The sequence below is a fragment of the Suricata suricatta genome, chromosome 14 (assembly GCF_006229205.1).
Source record: "Suricata suricatta isolate VVHF042 chromosome 14, meerkat_22Aug2017_6uvM2_HiC, whole genome shotgun sequence".
Lineage (NCBI taxonomy): Eukaryota > Metazoa > Chordata > Mammalia > Carnivora > Herpestidae > Suricata > Suricata suricatta.
Genome location: NC_043713.1, coordinates 458663 through 480869, shown reverse-complemented (window position 1 = coordinate 480869; position 22207 = coordinate 458663). Strand labels below are relative to the sequence as shown.

Genomic DNA, 22207 nt, shown 5'->3' with positions numbered 1-22207 from the left:
CCTACACCTGCTCCCGCCCAAACCCTACACCTGCTCCCGCCCAAACCCTGCACCTGCTCCCGTCCAAACCCTACACCCCTGCTCCAGCCCAAACCCTGCGCCCCTGCTCCCGCCCAAACCCCGAACCCCTGCTCCCCAAACTCCTGGCACCCCACTGCTCCCCGTGTCACCGCTCTCCCACCCAGCGTTGGGCCTGCCTGCTCCGGAATGCACCAGACATGCTGGCCGGTCCGTCTCCCTCAGGATGTCCCCACGCCCCCGCCCCAGTAACTCTCTAGATGAACTTTTCCCTGTTCCTTCCACTTGACTCCGCACCCCACGCCTGTCTCCTAGAATCCCCTTTGTGTCCCCAGGGCGACTGCAGCCCCACAGGGCCTGGCATCCGGCAGGCCTCCCGCAGGGAGGTGCAGAGACAGGCCTGCAGCATCCGGTTGCAAACACTTCAGGGCTCCGGGCGCCGGGGGGTCAGGCGGTTGTTCAGCTCAGGTCATGAGCTGGCGGTTTGGGAGTTCAAGTCCTGGGCCCTGCACCGGGCGTGAAGCCTGCTTGGGATCCTCTCTCTCCCTCTGCGCCTCTCCCCTGCCCACAGTCTCTCTCTCTCTCTAAGATAAAAAAATAAAAAGAAACAAGCACTTCGGGACTCTGGCTGCTTGCCCCCCGGGGAGCCCTCCAGCAGTCCTCGCGAGCAAGCGGCACATCCTGACAGGGCTGGACGGGCTTCCTGGCACGCTCACCCTCTGGACTTGTGCGAACACATCCTCCAGCCGCCCCCCAGCCTCTCCAGGCCTCGGATCTGCCGACAGGCGGCAAACACCACTGACCACGAGTCCGCCGCAACGCGCTCACAGAGCGCTCGGGTGCACGCCCGCTGCGCCCAAGCTCCCCAAAGCACGTGGGGCGGGAGGTTCGACTCCAGGTTCAACTAGACAGCGATTTAGAGCCGGGGGCCAGGAATAAAAACAGGACAAGAGAAAATCGGCAGTGGACAGGCTGGCAAAACTTCCCGTGTGTCATGGACCCTCAAGATAAATCCCAGAATGCAAACAGGAGGCCACTCTGCCTCCACAGGAGGAGCTGAGTCCCCAGTTCCTCTCCATGCAGGGGTGGGGGCAGGGGGCGCAGCGCTGACGGTGGTCAGCAGTCAGGGCTTGCTGCCCCGCACCCGGTCTCCCCAGTTTTGCACTCACTCTAATCGGACTCCTCCATCCACACGAATCCTGCTTTTACAAACCCTCACTGGATCTGGGGGCAGGAGAGTTATGAACCTCAAAGCCAAACAAAGAGCGGAGGCTGGATGGGACGTCCATGCCCCGGGGCCCCCAGAGCCGGCCTCGCCCCCGTGAACCAGCCTCCACGGCCGCTTCGTGTGGCGGGACGCGAGTCTGTGAGCCCTGCCTGCACAGGGGCTGCAGGTCAGGCGCATTGGTGGGCAGTGAACTTGATGGCGGTATTTTACCTTGAAGGCAAATTACATTCAATGTTAGTTTGCACTTGTTTTCAGATTTTTAAAAATTGTTTTTAATGTTTTTATTTATTTTTGAGAGAGAGGCAGAGACAGCATGAACAGGGCAGAGTCAGAAAGAGAGGAAAATACAGAATCCGAAGACAGGCTCCAGGCTCTGAGCTAGCTGTCAGCACAGAGCCTGATGCGGGGCTCGAACCCACGAACCGTGAGATCATGCCCTGAGCCGAAGTCGGACGCTTAACTGACGGAGCCACCCAGGCGCCCCTAGATTTTCTTAAATGGCAGGAAGTCAAAAGAGCTATTATAAACTAGGAAACAAACAAAAAAAAACCTATCCAAAACAAAAAAGCCGTTTGGGTAAAATAAGTTAAATGAGAACTCTGCCACAAAAAAGACCCACCATCTCAGTAAGAGGCGGCTGTGGGGCAGGCGGACACGGGGAGCTTTTCGTGAGGAGTCTGACCACGTCCGGCCCCGCGTGGCGCAGATGTGAGGAGGCGCCCCGGGCGGCAGGGGCTCTGGAGTGAGGCCCAGCCGTCCTGCGCCAAGGCCCGCGGCAAGGGGCGGAGAGGCCGGCGCCGCGGGCCCGCGTCCACGAGACCTGAGCCGGTCTTCCGCGGACGCCCTCTCCACCATGCCTTCTCACCGCCTCGCCTGTCTCTCTGGGACACGGGCTTCCTGCGGGAGCTGCACCCCACGCCGGCTCCCCGCGCCCGGCCCCCGTTGCTGGTTCTAAGAGCAGTCGCTCCAGGGGTACTCGCTGAGGGCTGCTGGGTCCACACGGGACCCTGGGCTCTGAGGAGGGGCCAAGAGGCGGGTCCCCTGTGGCCACCTGGGACCGCCTAGTACCGGTACAGGCACAGAGGACTCGTGGGCCCGAGTAACAAACAGGCATCCACACAGAGCTCGCTCGGAGAGCAGAGCGGAAGGGCTTGAAACCCAGCAGCGCTGGGCCTGGGGGCAGGGGACGGGGCGTTGGTGGAGAACCTGAGGTCGAAAGAGGCACCAGGAGAGGACAGGAGGGTGCAGGTGACAAGGAGCCACTGCTGCAGGCGTGAGCAGACCGGGCGGGTCAAGCGCGGCGAGGGGGAGGCGCTGGGAGGGGTGCGCAGACCATCTGGTCCCCGCAGGCCCAAGGCCGTGAGGACCGGGGGTGGCGGACCACTGAGCAGGACACGGTGGATGGGTGGCTCAGGGCTCGCACGCATGTCGGGGCCCCCAGAGCGGGCATGGCCGGTAGCCCCGGTTCAGACGAGGGGGTTCTGTGCCCGCATTTTAATTGGGCAGGTGCTGTGCACTGAGCAGGAAGCAGACTCTAGAAACTGAGCGCCTGCCGTGGACGTCCCATCGGGACGTGGTGGGTGGATCGTGGTGCGCGGGAGCCGTGGGGCCGACCCACCTCGAGGGGCGCCCTCTCCAGCCAAACCACCGGAAGTAACAAGCCACGTGCAGTGAGAACCAGACCTCGAGACCTCGGTCACAAACTGCTGACCCAAGACTTCCACAGACAGCGGCGGGCTGGTCCCGGCCCCTGTGGTCACCCGCAGCACGACCAGGAGGGGCTCCCAGGGCACGTGGCCCCTGCCCTGCAGGTCAGAGGGGAAGGCTGGCTGGGGGTGAGCACCTGGGGAGGGGCCGGAGGGTGGCCCACAGACCACCACGCGGCCACCAAGCTCCCCACGATGCACCTTCATCACGCGAGGCCAGCCTTCAGGAAGCAGACGGAAGCTCAGCCGTGACGTCATGGGCCTCTGTCCTGGGCTGCGAACCTGGCCAACAGCGACACACAGCCACCCACAGGGTCCCCCAGGGGAAGGAGGGAGCACCCAGCACAGGACCCCCTCCACCGATGCCTCTAGCTCATATGACTCTGCAGCCCTGGGTTGGGGTCTCGCCCGGGCCTGGGGTCAGGCGTGGGGCTGGGGTCAGGCCTGGGGCTGGGGTCATACCTGGGCCAGGTCTGGGGTCACATTCTGGCCTGGGGTCACGCCCAGGGCTGGGGTCTTACCTGGGCCGGGTCTGGGGTCACATCCGGGCCTCGGGTCACGCCCAGGGCTGGGGTCACACGGCTTGGGGCTGCACTTTCTGGTCGGGGCCCAGGATGGCTAAGGACAAGGTGCCAAAGGGACAGCCTCAGACTTGTGTTCTCAAACTGGGAAGAACATCGCTGCTAGTCTAATTTTCTGTGAAATGGCACCAGGCAGTCACTCCACCTGGAGACGGAACAGCCCGGCGGATGGCCCCCTGCGGGCACAGGAGGGGAACCTGGCTGCTGGGCCCGCCCGCAGGAACTGCCATCTGGAAAAGGCCACCAGGTGCAAGGAGCTGTCGGCTCGGGCTCAGCGACGGGCCGAGGGCCAGACGCAGGCCCTTGGCATCTGGAAACTGCTCTCCCCGCTGTGAGCCTGTGGGGGCCGGGGAACCACCACCTGGCCCTGTGGTGAGTGGGCTTGGCCGAGGGGCCCCCGAGGGCAGCAGAGGACCCCAGATTCCCAACCCCCATCAGAATGAGCTGCACGGACGTCACAGCCCAGAGTGCGGAGAGGGGCTGGCTGAAGAGCCCACCTTCCGAGAGCCGGTCCGCCGGTTTCTGAGACGCCAGAGCCTTTGGAGGTAGGTTCCGGTTTTTCTCACGAGGTTTCCAGGGACATCCCCGTAGGGGGGCGGGGCCCTACTTGTGTCCAGGCCAGAAGTGAGCGTGCAGGGGGGTTGGGGGGGTTGGACCCCCACCCGCAGCTGTTCCCTGACCGTCAGTCTGTTTCAAAATGACAAAGTTTGTGGGTTCTGATCTCACTGGCCCAGGCCTCTGTGCCAAAGAAAACTTTGCCCACATTGGAAATCCGTAAATAAAGAACTCCAACCTAAGGTTTTTCTGAGCCTAAACGTTTCAGTGAAAATACCTGGGCAGCAACCTACCTCGAGAAGTCTGGGGGAGAAACGAGTGTTTCGTCTACACAGAAGGCAGCCGGCTGGCCTCGCGTCTGCAGGCCCCTCCTGGGCTGCTGGGGTTCCTGCCCTGGCTCTCCCGGCCTCACACCCGCATCGCGGGCCAACGAGAAACCTCCCAATGGAGGAGACGGGGTCTGAAGCTGCCCGGCCCTCCGAGAGAGGCACCCACAGGGCCGGTAGCCACACAGAGGCCGCCGGTGGCCCGGACACCTCTCCACGTGGAGTCGGCGGGAGAGAGAGGCACTGGGCCCCTAGGGCAGGTTTTACTGGCCTTGAAAAGGAAGAGGATGACATCCACTTCAACTATGCCATACACGCCTTTCAGGGGACGGACGGAGCGTGGCCGGCCTCGCCACCCCACAGTCAGCAGCCCTCCCGGCCCACGGAGCAGGTCCCTGAGCGACGTGCAGAACAGGAGACGTGTCCCCGCGCCCAGGAAGAACAGGAGACGTGTCCCCGCGCCCAGGACGGCCCTGCCGCCCGCGCTGGGGCCTCGCCTCCGCCGCCCCGCCAGGAAGCCCCAGCCCAGCTCGGCCCCCTCCCTCCCATTCACGACAGGCGTGAAAACAAAACCACCCGCCTTGTGCCTGGCTGTGGAGCCTCAGGCTTCTCCCGGAGGGGCTGGGGCTCCCCAGGGCCCGCTCCACCCCAAGTCCCGTGCCCGGGGCCCTCCTCACCCCAAGAGCAGCGCCCGTAATTCCCAAACGAAGCATCCAGGCAGAGTCTCCCTGACGGATGACCTTCCGCTCGCATTTTAAGTGGTAAAATACGGGCAACAAAACCCAGCACCGTGACGACCTTCGGTGGCACGAACACCGCGATGATTCACGGCGCTGTTCCCACCACGCGTCTCCAATCCCCGTTCCCCACAGGACGGAAACTCCATCCCCACTGAACACTGACCCCCCCCCGCCCCCCCCCCCCCCCCCCCCCCCCCCCCCCCCCCCGCTTTCTCTCCATGCTCTGATGGCTCAAGGGACCCCTACCCGGGGGACTGCACAGCGTGCGCCCTGCTGCCGCTGGCTCGGTTCACGCGGCGCAAAGTCCTCCGGGTTCATCCGTGTGGTAGCAGGTGCCTCTGTGCCGCCGAATGACACTCCACTGTATGCACGGCCCCCGTTTGCCTGTGCGCTCACCCCTCACCGGACGCTGGCCGCGCGGCCTCTGTGAGTAAAGCTGCCGCTTCCCTGGGCAATGAACTCAGTCTCCACTATGTTTTGATACAGGACTTCAGATTTCCCTAAGCCACTTTTTACGTTTAACTCATTCATTAGTTGAGATACACTAGCAGAGGAAGGAAGGAAGGGGGAGGGGGAGGGAGGCTCTGTGAGTCCCCGCCACCTTCCAGACAGGGGACAGGCTGCTGTGGCCCTTCCCACGGCGCCCTTCCTCGGGAGCCGCAGGCCGCGATCTGGGCTCTGAGGCTGCCTGACGCTGAGACCCGGGCCCTCAGCAGCAGGGACCGCTCAGGAGCCCCAGGTTCCGGAGACTCGCGGCCTGCAGACTCCAGGGAGCCTGCCGTCCCTCATCCCTCCATGTCCCCCGGATCTGCTGCCCCCCAAGAACCCCTGCCTTTGGTTCTGATGGTTTGTCCTCTCCTGGCCCATGTGACGGGTACCAGTTGGGCCCCCAGGGTTCTCACCCTGAGGCCTCCTGCCCCCACATCGCCCTTACAACCAGGATGCTGTGGGGCGCCAGGGCCCCAGGGCGGTGGGTGCCGGCCAGGACAGCAGCAGAGAGGCGGTGGCCCTGCCCCTCTCTGTCACTGGGGCTCAGGCCTCCACTGCTCCCCGCACCCTGGGCCCCACGGTGGATCCCAGCCCTTCCTCAGTCCCCTCCCCGCCTCTGGGCACAGGAACAGCACGCCCTCTCGTTGGAGCCCGACTCCTCTCTTTCCCTGTGTAGTAAACTGGGTTTTGCCTTTTTCATTTGGTGGATGCTATAAAAACAGAAAAACACATTCCATCTCACACATATAATTTTCAAAGGTCCAATTGCGCCCCCGTGTGGTGGCAGGACAGACTGGAACAGAGACGCCTTCGGGGGGAGTCTGGGGGCCGCGGGGTCCTGGGCACCCAGAGAACCGGGGACGGCGGCAGACCACGCGGGCTTCCCAGTGAAACCCCACCTCGTTACCTTGGTTATTCTTTTTTTTAATTTTTGTGTTAAAACTATTTTATGTTTATTTATTTTTGAGAGAGAGAGCAGGGGGCGCGCAGAGAGAGAGGGAGGCACAGAATCGGAAGCAGGCTCCAGGCTCTGAGCTGTCAGCACAGAGCGCAACGTGGGGCTAGAACCCACGAACCGTGAGATCGTGACCTGAGCCGAAGTCAGATGCTCAACCAATGGAGCCCGCCAGGTGTCCTCACCTTGTTCCTTCTTTAAGACCAGATATTATGTCTATTATCTGATTGATTCATTTATGTCCTCAACAAATATTTCTCTTCTTTTTCAGTTTGTTTATTTTGAGACAGAGAGAAAGAGAGCAAGCACGAGTGGGGGAGGGGCAGAGAGAGAGGGAGAGAGAACACCAAGCGGGCTCCACACTGTCAGCACAGAGCCTGACATGGGGCTCCAACTCACAACCCTGGGATCATGACCTGAGCAGAAATCAAGAGTCTGACACTCAGTCGACGGAGCCACGCAGGTGCCCCCCACAAGCATGTGAAGCAGGAAGTGAGGTCCCCCTTGTGCGTACGACTCCAGGCCACAAAGGCAATGACTAGGCATGGGCATCCCCTCCCCCAAATCGCAACACTGTGTGATCTGGAGAAATCTAGGACGTCCTGGGTTTCGTGTGAGAGAGCCGGCGGTCCCCACAGCCGCAGGAGGATCAATGTCGCACATGCAGGGGCCCCGTGTCACGGGGTGCAGCGGGTCCTGAGGCCCGAGAAGACGTGCAGACAGTGCTGGCGTCACAGACCGGAATCCAAATGCCTTCACTCTGGGAACCAGTGTTACAGCTGCTCTCACCGTCAGCTTCCCGATCTAGAGAACGGGATAATAAACCTTAGTCCACAGGATTGTCACTAAAATGGGGTCAGGCATGGATTGCTGAGGGCTCCTAGGGCAGCACCGGAGGAGAGGGCTGGCCACAGACAGAGTTTGCAAAACACTGAGACTCACCTATTAAAGTTTATTTCCAAGCACCTGATTTCCAGGTTTCAGAGTTGTTGGCTAAGTCCACCAGCTGCTATCTGCCCCCAAAGACCCCCAGCCTCCCCCTGCTCGCCGGGTGACAGGGTCGGGAGCGGCAGGCAGGCACCGGGAGCCTCTAATTCTATAAAGGGCCAGCTTCCTGATTGCATTAGCAGCATGAGGAAGCTCCAAATTACCGAGGGGCCGGTCTCCCCTGCCCAGCTCTCCAAGAGCAGGAAATAAATCAAAGCCTCTCGCTTCAGAGGCTGGGAGAAGAGGAAAGGGGTTGGAAATACCCCGAGGACCAGCAGGGGCGGATCCGGGCCCCTAGGAGGGAGGGTGATTTCTATACGTTTCTGAAAGTGGAATTCCCCATCCTCACTTCCTTCAAGGGATTTTGTCTGCACCCTCCTGCAGCCCCTCCCCCAGCGCCGTCCCCAGGCCTCAGCCGCCTGAGCACCCCACACGAGTCCACGTGGCACTCGTGCTGGCAGTTATTTAAGGAGTGCATGACATTATTATCAGTGAATCATTTTTAAATTGTTTTGAGAGAGTGGAGAGAGCGTGTGTGCAACCTGGGAAGGGGCAGAGAGGGAGAGAGAGTCCCAAGCTGACTACGTGCTCAGCGCAGAGCCTGACCTGGGGCTCAATCTCATGACTCTGGGGTCATGACCTGAACCCAAATCAAGAGTCGAATGTTCAACCGAAATAATCTCATGGGCTTCATGTGTTTTTTTCTATTACAAGTTCAAACAAATACACAATAACTATATAGCAAGTAGTGTTTGCCCAAATGCTACCTCAAGCAAGAGCCTCCGGTACCAAAGGATCCAGTGTGGCAATTTGGGGGAACTGTCTTGGAGAAAGGGCTCGCCCTTGGAGACGCGGCGGGCGCCCGCCAGCCTCCGCACTCCCAGGGCAGCCCCACGCGGTGCAGGGCGGCAGCGGCGGCGGCCGGAGAGTCTGCGGGAGGAATGTCTCCACCTGGTGGCGGCCGCCTCTCATCACACCCGGACGCGAGCCCGGCCTCGGTGAGGGGCTGGGTTTACTGGGGGCGGGGGGTGATGCAACCGTTCGGGCACTGGCGGTGATGTTGCGTGACCTTGTGAGCACACTAAAACCCGCTGAACTGTACGCGTTAAAAGGATGAATCACACGGCCCAAGTTATATCTCCGTTTTTAAAAAAGTCTTGTGAAAGTATTCAGTGCAGCAGAAAGAGAAAACTCTCCTTACCTCCTTCTGTGAATTAAATTCTCTCCAGCACAGCGAGGGTGTCTAGCTGGGTTTTGTCTTGTGTACATCAGGTTTACATTCCAGGGACCAGAGGTTTTAAAAACAGAAGTGGGTTTTTATTTGTGTGTTTGTAAACGACATTTACAGTCCAGGATTCTTTCAGCTGAAACTCTAAAAAGTTGCTTCTTTTTAAGGCTACTTCTTGCTACAACGTGCTTTCAAGCTGCAGTTGCACAGACTGGAAATGCGGGCATGTGCCCTGCTCTCGCTTTGCAGCAGACGGGGTGGGAGGGGTCAGATTATGATTTGACTCTAAGGGGCGGCGAGCAGCCATCTGCGGCTTGATGGAGACCATGTGCTGTTACAAGACACTACGTCAGGCGCCTTCACATGACATACTCCTTGCAATTACCCTCACTGAGCAGAATACCAGTACAGAAGCCCTACTGATGTTCTCATCACACCCCAGCTCAGGAGGCTTCCCCTGTGGCTCACAGGGGATTGATCAGTGCAATTATTTTGTAAAGGTCTTTGTCAGCAGATTCAAAATAACCAGAAACAGTAATTATTATTATTTAGGATTCAAGTGTTAATTTCCCAGCTGAGATGCAGCCCCAGCCTTCCAAGCTACAGGTGTGGATGGAGGGGAAAACAAAGCCGCGTGTGCACAGCACGTTTTCGGGGGGAGCGCCCCTAGGCTCTGTCCAGCAAGGGGGGGCGGGTGCTCCCACTAAAATGCACTGGAAATACTGGTCTGAGACCTGCAGAGAATCTGCCCCTGCCACAGCTTGTGTCTTCATGGCCCTGCTGGTCCTTCTCGTCTGCGAGATTCAGGGACAAAGGGCCCTTGTAGGGTACACAGAAGCGCAGGCCCCCACCTGCCCACAGGAAGGCTCAGTTGCCCAGCCGCAGCCAGAGCAGCATGAGCCCCTGGGGCCCCAGTGCCTCCGCAGCAGGGACCCCCCCCCGCCCCAAGAGGGACCCACCCCCTCAGGGACCCACACGGCCCCAGTGCCTCAGCTGTGGAGGGGCCCACACCCACAGTCTCAGTGGGACAGGAAGGAAAACCCTAGCATCTGGTGACAGCCCTGAGAGCCAGGAAAGGTCCCCTTCCACGGAGGCTGGCCCTAAACACAGCTCTCGCCTACAAGTCCACTCGCGCGTCAGCGAGGCTGCGCCACGTGAGGCTGTCCCCGACGGCGTCAGCAGGGCTGAGCCCAGGAGCCCCCGAGTGACGCTGAACAAAAGAAAAGAGAGGCGATCCGACTGCAAAGCCAGCGAGGGGAGAGGGGTCCCTCCCAACCCCAGACACACGGGGCGGGGAGGGTAATATGGGAACATTTGTGCCGATGAAAATGAAATGAACAAGCAGCCAAACAAAATCTACCATCTTGTGTCTTTGTTGAACATCCAAGTACTTCTGTCCGCACAGAGCCTAGCACAGGGCTCGAACTCATGAACCGCGAGATCATGACCTGAGCTGAAGTCGGCTGCTTAACCAACCGAGCCACTCAGGCGCCCCGAGAACACCCGAGGACTTCTGGCGCACCGGCATCTCTGATGAACGCAGACACAAAGCCCGTCACAAAATATTAGCAAACCAAACCCAAAAGCACCTAAAAAGGATGATAAGCCATGACCAGTCGGAATTTCTCCCAGGAGTGCAGAATAGACGAGCATCTGGAAATCGATCCATCAGTAAATGTGGAAAAATACGATTGACAAAATCTAATATCTATTCATAGTTTTTTAAAGAGCAACTCTCGGTAAATTGGGAAAAGAAAGGAATGTCCTCAACCTGGTAAAGGACATGGAAAAACAAACAGCCTACGTCTCCCGTCAGGATAGCTTTTGATGAAAGACTTGAGGGCTTTCCCTCCTAAAACCGTGGACAAGGCAAGGGTCACTCGCCACCTCCCCTCAGCATGGCGCGGGAACTTCCAGGCAGGCCAATAACCACATCCCCTCAAAGAAAGGAAGAAGGGGAGAAAACAAGAGAAAGGAAGAGAAATTAAAGCCATAAGTATTGAAAAGAAGAGATAAAGCTATTCACGGATAACCTGATCCTACACAGAGAAAATCCTAAGACTTCTACAAAAAACCACCACCAGAACTAATAAATGAGATGATCTTAACAAGACTGCAGAATACAAGATCATTCTGCAAAACAATCAATCCTATTTTCACATAATATCAACAACCTGAAAATTAAATTCAGAAAACAATTCCATTTACAGTAGCATCAAAAAAAATAAAATACTTAGTGCTAAATGTAACAAAAGAAATGCAAGATTTGTTAGGACTACAAAACATCACTGAGAGAAATTGTAGGAGATTTAAATAAGTCAAGAGACATTCCGTGCTCATAGATGGAAAGATTCAGCATTATTTATATTTGAGTTCCCCACAAACTGGTATAGATTGGATACAATCACTACCAAAATCCCAGCATGTTTTTGTAGAAATTGACAAAGTGATCCTATTACTTTTATGGACATGAAAAGCAGCTAAAATAGCCAAGACAACTTTGAAAAGGAACAAAGTTTGAGAATTTACACTACTGGATTTCAAACTCATGCCATAGTCAAGGTCAGCTGGTGTTCACATAAGGACAGACAGGTCAGCAGATTAGCGTTCATGGTCGACGTGGTAAAATGTGACACAAAGTAACACTGTAAAAGGAGAGAGATCTCTTTCTACTAAGGACTCCCTCAACCCTACAGTGCATCCTCTGTCTTGTGCTGGATTCGAAACGGAGAATGACTGGCCAGCAATGACTCCACCCCGTTCTCTGTTCTGAATCACACGAAGATGTTCATCTTGGGACCTGTTTTTTAGCTACTTGTTCCAGTGGCTGTAATGGAAACCTGGCAGTCGTGAGGGGAGAAGCAGGCTAGAAGGTAATTTGCACATGAATTACATGTGGAATTTATACAGGAAGATCATTTCCTCTAACACAACACGTAACATTTTTACACGAAAGTCTTCAGAACATGTGCAAAGTGCTGTGCTTCTTCACGCTCTCGCTCCGGGCCCACCGACCATTCCCTCTGCCGGGTTCTGCAGCAGCAGATCCCCGGAACCGTACTGGAAATAATCCAGCACATGTCTCTAAACGATAAAGAGTCTTTTGAACCCAATCATCCAATAAGTTAGCAGTAATATCCCGTAGGAATTGTTTTAATAAACAGAAAACCCCTCTCATAAGCTGCGTGGACTAAAAGGCGTTTTTACCCATCTCGTGATATAAAGTCAAATGAGCTTTATGCTTATTTTCCCCCAAACACCACTCTCCTATGCAGCGGCCGGCGGCGCGCCGGGGCTGTGCTGGTGCGACATCCAGGAGAAGAGAGCGAGTCCGGGCGGGCGGCGCGTCCGCTCCTGGGGGGCCCTGGCGGCAGCCTGGGAAAGCTCTCCGACTGGCAGACAGCCTTCCCGTCGCGTTCTAAACCTGCTACAGTGGGCCTTTAAACGAAAACCTGTGACTTAGAGAATCAGATTCACTCTCAAATACGTTTTCCTAACACCTGACTTGAAATAATAATTTAAAAAGTTAAACCCAAGCCATGGGGGGAGACTCGAACAGTACGAGGCGTCAATGCCACGTCTGCCTGCTGTAATCTAGACACGCAGGGGGGTCCGAGGTAGATCAACGCTGCTAACCCTGCGGCTGTCGCTAGAGTCATCACCCCATAGACATTCCGGCAGAACCAGCCCCAGACCTGACCACATGCCCATCCCCTGGGAAGCGGGCAATAAAGAAAAGGAGCCGAAGGAGTTGTGGCCAAGAAGTGCTCCTGGAAAAGTCACTGTTCATACAAAATGCACCTGGAACGTGCCACGGCCGCGAGCGTGGGCCACTTCACGGCGCGGTTAAAGAGGTTTGCCATGGGCGCTATTCCTGCTCCGGGGACCGCCAGCCCCGTTTCCCTCTCCCGGCTGTCGGTCCCTTTCCCAGAGTCACACACGGGGCACTACTAAGCCCCTTAGAAAGGGGGGAGGCAGGTAGCCTATTCCTTTTAGTGAAAATGCACCTGTTTTCCCTACTCCCCTTTCTCACAGAGCCGCTGCGGGGACGTGAGGGGCCACGGGCTAACTCAGGCACCAGGCGCCTGGTGCTCACGGCTAAGCGGCCTGTGCGCGGGACCGCTGGAGGGCCCACCCCTGTTCGCGGGCCCCTTATCTCATGGAGCTCTATCCCCTCAGTGACTGAAGACTGTCCTGTGGTCACATCTCTCCTTCCCAGACGGGCTTCTGCTACCAGGGCCGTGCGCCCTGACCTTTTCCACCCGCCACACCCGTTCAAATACAAGGGACTGTGAGCCGACTGTCCTCTAAGGTCAGTGCCGTGTGCCTGGAAAAACAGGGCAAAATGGGTGAGGAGCTCGGTTTCTTTCCATCTATTTGATCTGATTAAAAACAGAGGAAAAATCAAAGGGAATCCTCCTACTTTAGGCAGGAGGGCGGTCCAGACGCTCGGAAGGAGCCTCACACTACACCGCAATCTGATGCTGAGACTTGATTTTCTCGGCAGAGCTGAGTTTACAGGAAGCAAGGGCTATCCCGAGACCCCCAACCAGGGAGGGAACAGTGGCCCAGAAAACAAGAAGTGGGGTGCCCTCAGAGAGCCTGTCAAATCAGGAACAGCTGGGGCTGTACCAGCCGGGGGAAGGCCCCTGGCAGCAGCAGGGGTAACCCCAGACGCCCTTCCTGGAAGACTCTAGAAGTGCCCCCTCTTGGGCCCTCTGCCTTAGCAAGTGTCACCAGATTCCCACAGATCCCCGTCTCCCGAACACAAGCTCACGGAGAGCACAGCCATAGGAAGAAACCACGACAATGAACAAAAGTCAGAAGGAACAAAGGCAAACAAAATAGACTTAATTTAAATGATCAAATTCAGAATCTTAAAAATTAAGTATGAATTATTAAGGAAAAAAGAATTACCAAAAAAAATTGAGCAAGGAAAAATAGACTATAAATGAACAGGCATATTTGAAAAATATCCAGATAGACCTTTGATAAATGAAAAATATAATTTTGGAAGCCTCAAAGGATGAGTCAGACAGCAGATTCTACACAGATGAGGAGAGTAACAACCTGGAGACGCATCTGAGGAAATCCCCCTGGGTGGTAAACGCGGAGATGGGAAGAGGGAAAATGTAACCAAGATCGAGAAACGATGGCAGAAGAAGGTTTAACAAATATATCTACTCAGACTTCCTCACAGACTAAAAAGAAAGAAGGAATGTTCAAAGAGATAATGCTTGAGAATTTCAAGGGCTAATGAAATTCATCAATCTACAACATAAGCTAGACACAATAAGAAATCTACCCCTAGACACAAGGCAATGAAATCATAGAACACCAAAGACTAAGAGAAGACAGATCACCCACCAAGCCACAACTATCAGACTCCCAGACTTTCCACAACACAACACGGAAACCAGAATCCGATGGGAACCGTCTTCTAGTGAAAAAGGTCGCCATCACCCTATAGATGTATGTCAACCAACCCAGCCTTCCGCGACAAGAACAGAATGAGGCATTCTCTGATAAAGAGAGCTCAACTCCAACCGAGCCTTTCTAAAGGATGCAGCCCAAGAAGGGGGCAAGGATGCAGCCCAAGAAGGGGGCAAGGATGCTGTCCTTAATAAGTTAGGAATGCGTGTAAAATTTCAATGATGATAATCAAAAGAATAAAAATGGAGTAAGAAAACATAAAATAAATAAAATAAATTAGAAAAGCAGATTTCAATATATCACCAAAAAGGAAAAAGAGATGATAAAGGAGAAAATGTACTCACAGAAACATGAGATTAAATATAAATGAACGGGACTCAGCAGCTAAAAGATAGACATTATAAGAGTAAGTCCTAAAAGTCCAAGTGAGACAGACTGTGTAGGATGAGTATGTAAACTGAAGGTGTACAAACATTAAAAGTAAAAATGAAGAATACGCCAGGCAAGCATTTTTTAAAAGAAAGTTACAACCATCATAGTACCTCAAACAAAATATGTCTCAAGAGATAAGCATTCGGGCACCTGAGTGACTCGGTCAGTTATGCATCCAACTTCCTCTCAGGTCAAGATCTCTTGGTTTGTGAGTTCGAGCCCCAAGTCGGGCTCTGTGCTGACAGCTCAGAGCCTGGAGCCTGCTTCTGATTCTGTGTCTCCCTCTCTCTGCCCCTCTTCCGCTCATGCTCTGTCTCTGTCTCTCTCTTTTAAAAAGTTTTTAATAAAAAAAAAAAAGAGATAAACATGGTTCAGGGTACAGAGGACTCCACACAATGAAAAAGGATCACTTCATCAAGGATATAAAAATTCTAAATCCAAATTCCTTTTGTAACAGCCTCCCCCCACTCTCTCTACACACACACAAACACATATGAACACACAAACACACACACACACAAACACACACATACAGTTAACACTCCAGGGAGAAACTGGCAAATTCACAACCATCCAAGAGATTTCAACTTATCTTTCTCAACCACTGCTCAGTCGATCAGAAAAATATGTAAGCCTAGGAGATTTGAATGACGCATGCAACACGCCTGACCTATTGCATAGATGCAGAACCCTGAATCAAATAAGGAAAGAATACATATATCTTTAAAGCACATATTAACCTTAAATTGGAATTGTACCAATTGCATTAAATTTCAAAAAAGTAGTACCATTCAGGGTATTGTATCTCACTATAATGTGGTTAATTTAGAAGTCAACGATAAAATAAGGAGAAAAATGCCGAAGCACGCGGACATTCTACAATATACTTCTAAATCACTGATTTGTCGAAGAAAAAGATCATAACGGCTATGAAAGAAGAGATGACTGACAATAAGATCACATATTAAAACGAGTGAAATGAAGCAAAAGAGATACTTAGTAGGACATTTATGGCGTTGGAACTTTACTTAAAAAGAAGACAGGCCAAAATTAAGGAATTAAAAAACCTTCAAAAGATTAACATGTATAAGATCAGTTCACAAAAATCTCTCACATTTTTATATGCCAGCAACAATCAACTCCAGAAGGCTGTAGGATTTTTTTCAAGTATCATGTATCGACAAAGGTATCAGCAAAAAAAACAATAAGGTAACTAGGAATAAATCTAACAAATACTGCAAAACTTGGGGCTCAGTCCACTGAGCACCTGACTCTTGATTTGGGCTCAGGTCATGATCTCATCGTTCGTGAGATCAAGCCCTGTGTCAGGTTCTGCACTGACAGCCTGGAGCCTGCTTGGGATTCTCTCTCCCCCTCACTCTGCCCCTCCCCCACTTGCACTCAGGCATTCTCTCAATATCAATAAACATTTTTGTAACATGCAAATCTTATATGGAGAAAATTATAAAAATCTCATTAGAAGACATTAAAGAGAGGCTAAATAAGCGGAGTGGTAAACTGTGTTTATGGACGGGACAGTTCAAGTCACAAAGACGCTGCTTTGCCCCAAATCGATTTATAGACTCCATCCGGTTCTGATCGAAGCGCTGACAGGTCTCGCCAGTAACGCTGACACGCTAATTCTAAGATGTGTGAAACACCAAAGGCCAGACTGTCCACAAGCTCGTGAAGAAACTTCCCCGACGCCACGCCTTCTCATGAAGCCACAGCAGTTGGCCCGGTGCAAGCGAGCTCGTGCATTTACGGGGACCTTCCGTCCTCGAGATGCATCACAGAAACAAAACAGAACACCCCAAACAGGCTTGTGGACTCATGGGCGCCTGCTGTATACCAGGGACGCACCACAGATCAGGAAGGCGGCACGGCCCTCCTGTGGGGGGGGCTGAACAGCCGGCCAGCCCACGGGAAAGAAGTCTGACCGCTGCCGGGCACTGTGCACAGAACATCCGTGTCTTGTTCCTTCAGGACTGAACTGTGAAAGGCAGTCTTACAGACTTTTAGAAGTTAAAAAGGAAGCTATCTTTATGATCCCAGGTTAGGCAGCACATTCCTAAAAATTAAGAAATTCTGTTCATCAAAAGATTTCATAAAGGAAATTAAAAAGCAAGCCAAACATCGGAAGATGATGTGGGTAACATGTGAACAAAGGGGTTCAGGAGCCACAGGAAGGATACAAATCAATAAGAAAGCAAACACCCAAGAGACAAGTGACCGAGAAACACAGACAGTTGCAGACGAAAGGCAAGTAAACAACAGGTAAAATGACCTAGCCAGAACGGCTATTGGAAGAACGCAGGCCAACCTGCACGCTGTGGCATGTGCTTGTGACAACCCTGGTGGTGACTGGCAGAGTAGAGGGCGTGGCACAGGCGCGGCGGGCGCGCGCACTGAGGCAGCCTGTGCAGGGAGGGGCTTGGTGTTGCCCGTAAATCTGCACTCGCCTGGTCTGGGGTCCAGCAGCTCCGCCCCAGACCCGAGCTCACAGGCCCCGGGAAGCTTGCAGCACTTTCCATAAGAATCCAAAACAACCTCAGTGTCCAAGAGAATGGTAAATGCACCCTGTCACACCCACAGCGAGCCGTCATAGAGAAGTCGCAATACACAAACTGTAACCACACAAACTAACACGGATGACTTCTGGATACGTGATCGTGAACGAAAAAGCCATTCACAGGCACGACAACAACCTGTATATGCGATGCGTGTCTGGAAACCTCAAAAGTAAGCACACCTGCATCCACGCACACGCACGGTGAAGCCGCACATAAAGGGAGCGCGACAGACACAATGGTGAGGGAATCGGGGGCGGGATTGTGGGGAGCACACAGGCAGTCCTAACAAGATTCGGAACGCGTAGACAGGTTGGCTGACGGGCTCCCACATAGATTCTGGTGTCCCCTGCATTCACTTTGTGATGGGGGAGAACGAAAGGGTCCAAGTAAAGGCGATTAGATGTCAGCACTTGTGATGTTTACCTGCGCCCCCTGCTCCCCACTCCTGTCGGTCCCACAAACACCGCCCCCCCCCCCACCCACGGCCACCTTTCCCACGCGAGAAACGTTGCCCTCGCTTAGTGCCATCTTCAGTGCCCGGGTGTCCCCAGGAATCTGCACCCCGTCCCTGCTGTTCCACCCGCTGGCTGGCTCCACCGCGAGTCTGGGCAGCTCAGACCTGACAGACGCCAAGGGAGCTCATGTCTCCCTGGTTAACGTGTCTTCTTCCAGGGGGCAGTTTCGTCTCCTCCCTCTCACTAATGTGCCCAGCAAGTGACAAGACCTGGCGGTTGCAACTCAGAAGCTCTCCCTGCAACCCCTTCCACCTGTTGAGATAACCCAAAAGGGGGTCTCTGCCTCCAGGTTCACTCTGCCCTCCGCCGCCAGCACTGCCCAAGCGCGTGCTGAAGCACGGACCAAAGCAGCCCACGCATTTGCTCAAAAACACACAGTAACTACCCATGGCCTGCAGAGGTGGTTCTCAAACCTTGCCACACGTTGGAATAACCAACTGAGCAAAACTCCTGACGCCAGGTCCCCTCCAAAACCCATCAAGTCAGAACTTTGGTGGTGTCAGCAACTCTTCAAACATCCTGGTCCTCTTGCCAATTTTGTCACAGAGAATCCCATTAAGGGGTCCCCCAGAACCCTGACCGTGATGGTCTTTGCGCCTTGCCCGTTTCCCCTTTTCTGTCAGAGACCCAGATGTGGTCTTCTTGCAGTGGGGGTGAAGTAGGTAGAAAAAAGCCATCACTCCTGTTGCAAGAGCATGGGGAAAATGGGTAATTTTGCAAATGCCATGTCTTAAAAGACACCAGAAAGCCCTAGAAACTAAGAGGGTTGAAAGGGAGGAAATCCCAAAGAGGGAAGAGCCACTCTTCAGCAAACTGCCATCGCGGCCCTTTCCATCTGTGAGGCAGTTGATGAATCTAGGCCACGTCTGAGAAGCTAGTGACACAGAAGTGAAGATACTCATGGGATCGGGATGGGGGTGCTGTGATACTGGAAACAAAGGAGCCCCAAATCCAGGGCATCTGCTTAGCGCTAGGGAAGCATGCACATCCTGGCCGTGTGGCCGGGCTTGCAGGACCGTGGGAGACCTCCTGCACTTGAGGTTACTAGGGCTCAACAGTCTCTCACGGGCAAGAAGGGCCTACAAGGGCCTACAACACATGACATGTCTCGCTTTTGAGATAATCTGAAGCCAGAAGTGGACTGAGCCAGACCTCGGCCCCTGCCAGCCCGCCCAAGCCAGGCTGATTGAGTTGAGGCGATCAGCCCCTCATCCTGTGCACCTAGGGAAGGAAGGCTGGTCTCTCTCCGTGCTTTTCTGATACAGTGTCTGGCGCACCAGTGCAAACAGCCCTGAGCGCGGCGTGATGTTTGGTAGGAGCCCCATGGTGAGCACCAGGCCCATCAGGCCTATGCAGGAGGTGAGGGGGCCCAAGGAGTCCTGATGATCTTCTCGGGACAGTGCCCGTAACACTGCAGATTGACTTCCTGAGGCTTCTAGGACTGTTTGGGTACATTTGAGGACACTAGGGGCTGGAGAACTTGCAATGGCCAGAGCCTGAAAAAGCACTGACAGCTGGAGTGGCCTGAGGATGGGAAGGGGGCAGGGTCGCTTCCTTTCAACAGGAAGATTCCAGAATCAGAAAAATATAACAATGCCACCACCGTAAGGTATATAAGATGAAGTCAACACCATGTATGGCTCTTCTCCTGTACATCAGGGTTGGGAAGGGCCAGCAGCCCCTCGTGGCAACAATATGAAAAATGGGTTAGTTGCTATTTTCTAAGGACCAGGATCAAAGTCATGTTAGTAGAAAATATATACTTCCACCACAAGGCTAGATTGCATTAATTCTAGAAAAATGATGCTCCTTTTAGTGAGGTGTACCTGGTTCTTGGAAAACCAGAGGAAAAACAGCAACGGCCCTATGTTGCTGGGGACTGTGGCTTCCTTCAACACCTGGCTAAGCCTGCGGACTTAGGAGCTTTGAAAGAAGCTTCTAGAGACTACTAGGAGAATCAGAGGTGGGGACCAAGGAGTGAGAAAGTTTTGACATAGAACACCCTCTTTGAAAGGTCTAGAGCCCATGAGGCCTCTTCAGAGTTCAGAGAAAGTGAGAATGGTGCTATGCGTCTCTTGCACGTTACTCATATTTTCTAAGTCTCCAATTTCTGTATTTTGGGTTTTCCAGAATTTTATCCCTTTCACTTAAATTACCTAGTCTACTGGCACCCAGTTTTTATATTCTTCCCTTATCATTGCAACGTCGTGAGGTCAGTGGTGCTCTTTTCACTTCCCTGATTTCAGTAACTGAAGGTTTCCTCTTTTTATTTACCTGGTCAATGCAGCTCAAGTTGTCGTGTGTTGACCTTTTCAAGGAACCAACTTTTGGTTTTGTAGTTTTCCTCCACTGCTTTTCTGTTTTCTATTTATTCCTGCCCTAGTCAATATTTTTGTCTTTTTTTTTTTTAGTTTGTTTTTCTTCTCTCATTTCAAATGGCCAAAGGCTAGATCCGAGACATCTTTTTTTAACATGGGGGTTTTTTCATAGATTTCCCTCCAAGCGCTGCATTAGCTGCCAGCACACCAGCTTTAGCACAGGTTTTTCTTTTCATCCACAAGCGTCTTACTTGTCCTGACTTTCTCTTTGCCCCATTAGTTACTGTGGACAGCTGCTCAATGTCCACACAACTGTGACTTTCTCTGGTTTCCTTCCGCTGCTGATTTCTACTTTAGTTCTGTAGAGTGCAAGATGGAGTCACTCATGCCAAGTTGTGGTGTAATTGGGAAAGCAGCCAAGAGAACTCACCCAAACCAGCGCAGACGGGCAGAACTAAGGCCTGATAACCCACAAGGCCATGGAACCTGGAAGAACCAGGCACCGATAATCACTAGAACCAGAGAAGGTCTGGAAAAGACCTGAAGCTGATTACATTCCTTTAAGAAGGGAGGAGTTCCGTAGCCAACCTTCAGACTCTCCAGACGCTGGCAAATCCAACCGACGTCTGAGAGCTTAAGACCTGCCCCAGGAGACTCGGCCCGATGGATTTCTGAACCAAGCAGAGGTACTGCCCGCTTGAAGAGTGAGCAGCGTGCGAGGACCGCTGAGTCGTTTCGGACCAGACCCAGGCTTCATCTCAACCGGCTTTGCGGTTGGCTCACAAACTTCGTACCCCGTTCTCTCTCGTTTGTTGCGTGTCACCTACACTTTATGTGACGTGCAGGAAGCCAAGTTCAACGTGTAATGCAACGTCACTGAGCTTGGAATCCTGAACCTACTTTACAATTGCTACCATTCCTTTACAACTGAGCAAAACTGACTGCAAAGACACCTCCTGCCCGCGCCTTTAGAGCGCGCTCATGACGAAGTCCGTTGTGGTCGGAGAACGAGCGTGGCCTGATTTCAGTCCTTTTACATTCCCTGAGAACAGGGCTCCGTCCTAGCACACAGTGTGCCCTGGGGAAGGGACGCTGCTACTCCGGGCGAGTGGTGTCCAGAGGCGGGCTGGGTCCCGCGGCCGCGCACCCTCGCTGTCCCTCCCCTCAGCCCCGGCTGCCTGCCCGCTCTGTGCCTTCCCGCCTCACGCACGAGGGGGCCCAGAGGCCGGGGTACGCCCACGCGCGGCCAGCGTCTAGGCTGCACCCAAACCAAGCGCCCGAAACCCCGCAGCCTGCTAATGAGTTGGGCGGGGCGCCCACCGCCCTCTGACCTCGGATAGCGAACGGCATGCTGGGCCCGCAGCTCCCGGATATCCGCGTTGCATGCCGGGACTCGCAGTCTCCAAGACGGGCCTCGGCACGTGACTGGGTTGAGGAGAGCGGCTCGCGCTGCATGCTGGGACTTGTAGTTTAACGACCCTGGGCCTCCCCTCACCAAGGGAGTTGTGGGACAGGGGAGCGCGCGGCATGCCGGAATTCAGCGCGCGCCGGGAGGGGTGGTGACTCGCAGTGCATGCTGGGGTTTCTGGGCAGCGGCGCGCTCTGCGCGCCGGGACCGACAACCCTACGCTGCCGGTGCCCCCGGGCCACATGGGGCGAGGCCACGCTGTTCCCGCCGGGCCGGCTCCACACGCTTCGGCCCCGGAAGCGGCCGGTATCCGCGGCCGGCGCAGCAGCCTCTCCGGGCCCCGCGTAGGCGTGTGTTTACACGCGGGCCCCGCGGCGCACGCGCGCGGCATCACGCAACGTCAGACGCTGTCCCGGAAGTTGGCGCGGGCCGGGCGGCGGGTGGAAGCCGGTGCCGGAGCTCGAATTGCAGCGCAGTTGCCTTCACCGCCTGCACTGGGGTCGCCGGCCCGCCCGCCGGTCCGCGATGGGGACCGGGCCCTGAGCGTTCCTCCCGCCCCCGCTTTCCACAGACACCCCGCCCGGCCGCGATGGAGGCGCCTTCAGCGGGCTCCCTTCCAGCCGAGGGTGGCCCGCCGGTGGCCGTGACCGAGGTGCGCTGCCCGGGCCCCGGGCCGCTGCGCCTGCTCGAGTGGAAGGTGGCGGCGGGCGCGGCC

General features: G+C 54.6%; 1 protein-coding gene and 1 long non-coding RNA gene across 5 annotated transcripts in view; one reads left to right on the top strand and one right to left on the bottom strand.

Annotated features, from left to right (window-relative positions):
• The window catches only part of LOC115278449, a 26956-nt gene extending 5654 nt beyond the window's left edge, over positions 1-21302 (bottom strand). Inside the window, exons 1-2 of one of the 2 annotated variants that reach the window (XR_003902893.1) lie at positions 20041-21302; positions 3474-3570 (exon numbers count right to left, since the gene is read on the bottom strand). This is a non-coding gene — a long non-coding RNA (uncharacterized LOC115278449). The remainder of the gene's footprint in view (positions 1-3473; positions 3571-20040) is intronic. The other variant, XR_003902892.1, reaches the window with a different exon arrangement.
• A 474-nt stretch (positions 21303-21776) lies between these two features.
• CTDP1 (CTD phosphatase subunit 1) overlaps positions 21777-22207 on the top strand; it is a 40130-nt gene continuing 39699 nt past the window's right edge. The window contains exon 1 of one of the 3 annotated variants that reach the window (XM_029922921.1): positions 21777-22204. In XM_029922921.1, the coding sequence (XP_029778781.1) occupies positions 22082-22204 (123 nt within the window). In that variant the 5' untranslated portion in view covers positions 21777-22081. The remainder of the gene's footprint in view (positions 22205-22207) is intronic. The other 2 variants (XM_029922920.1, XM_029922922.1) reach the window with 2 other exon arrangements.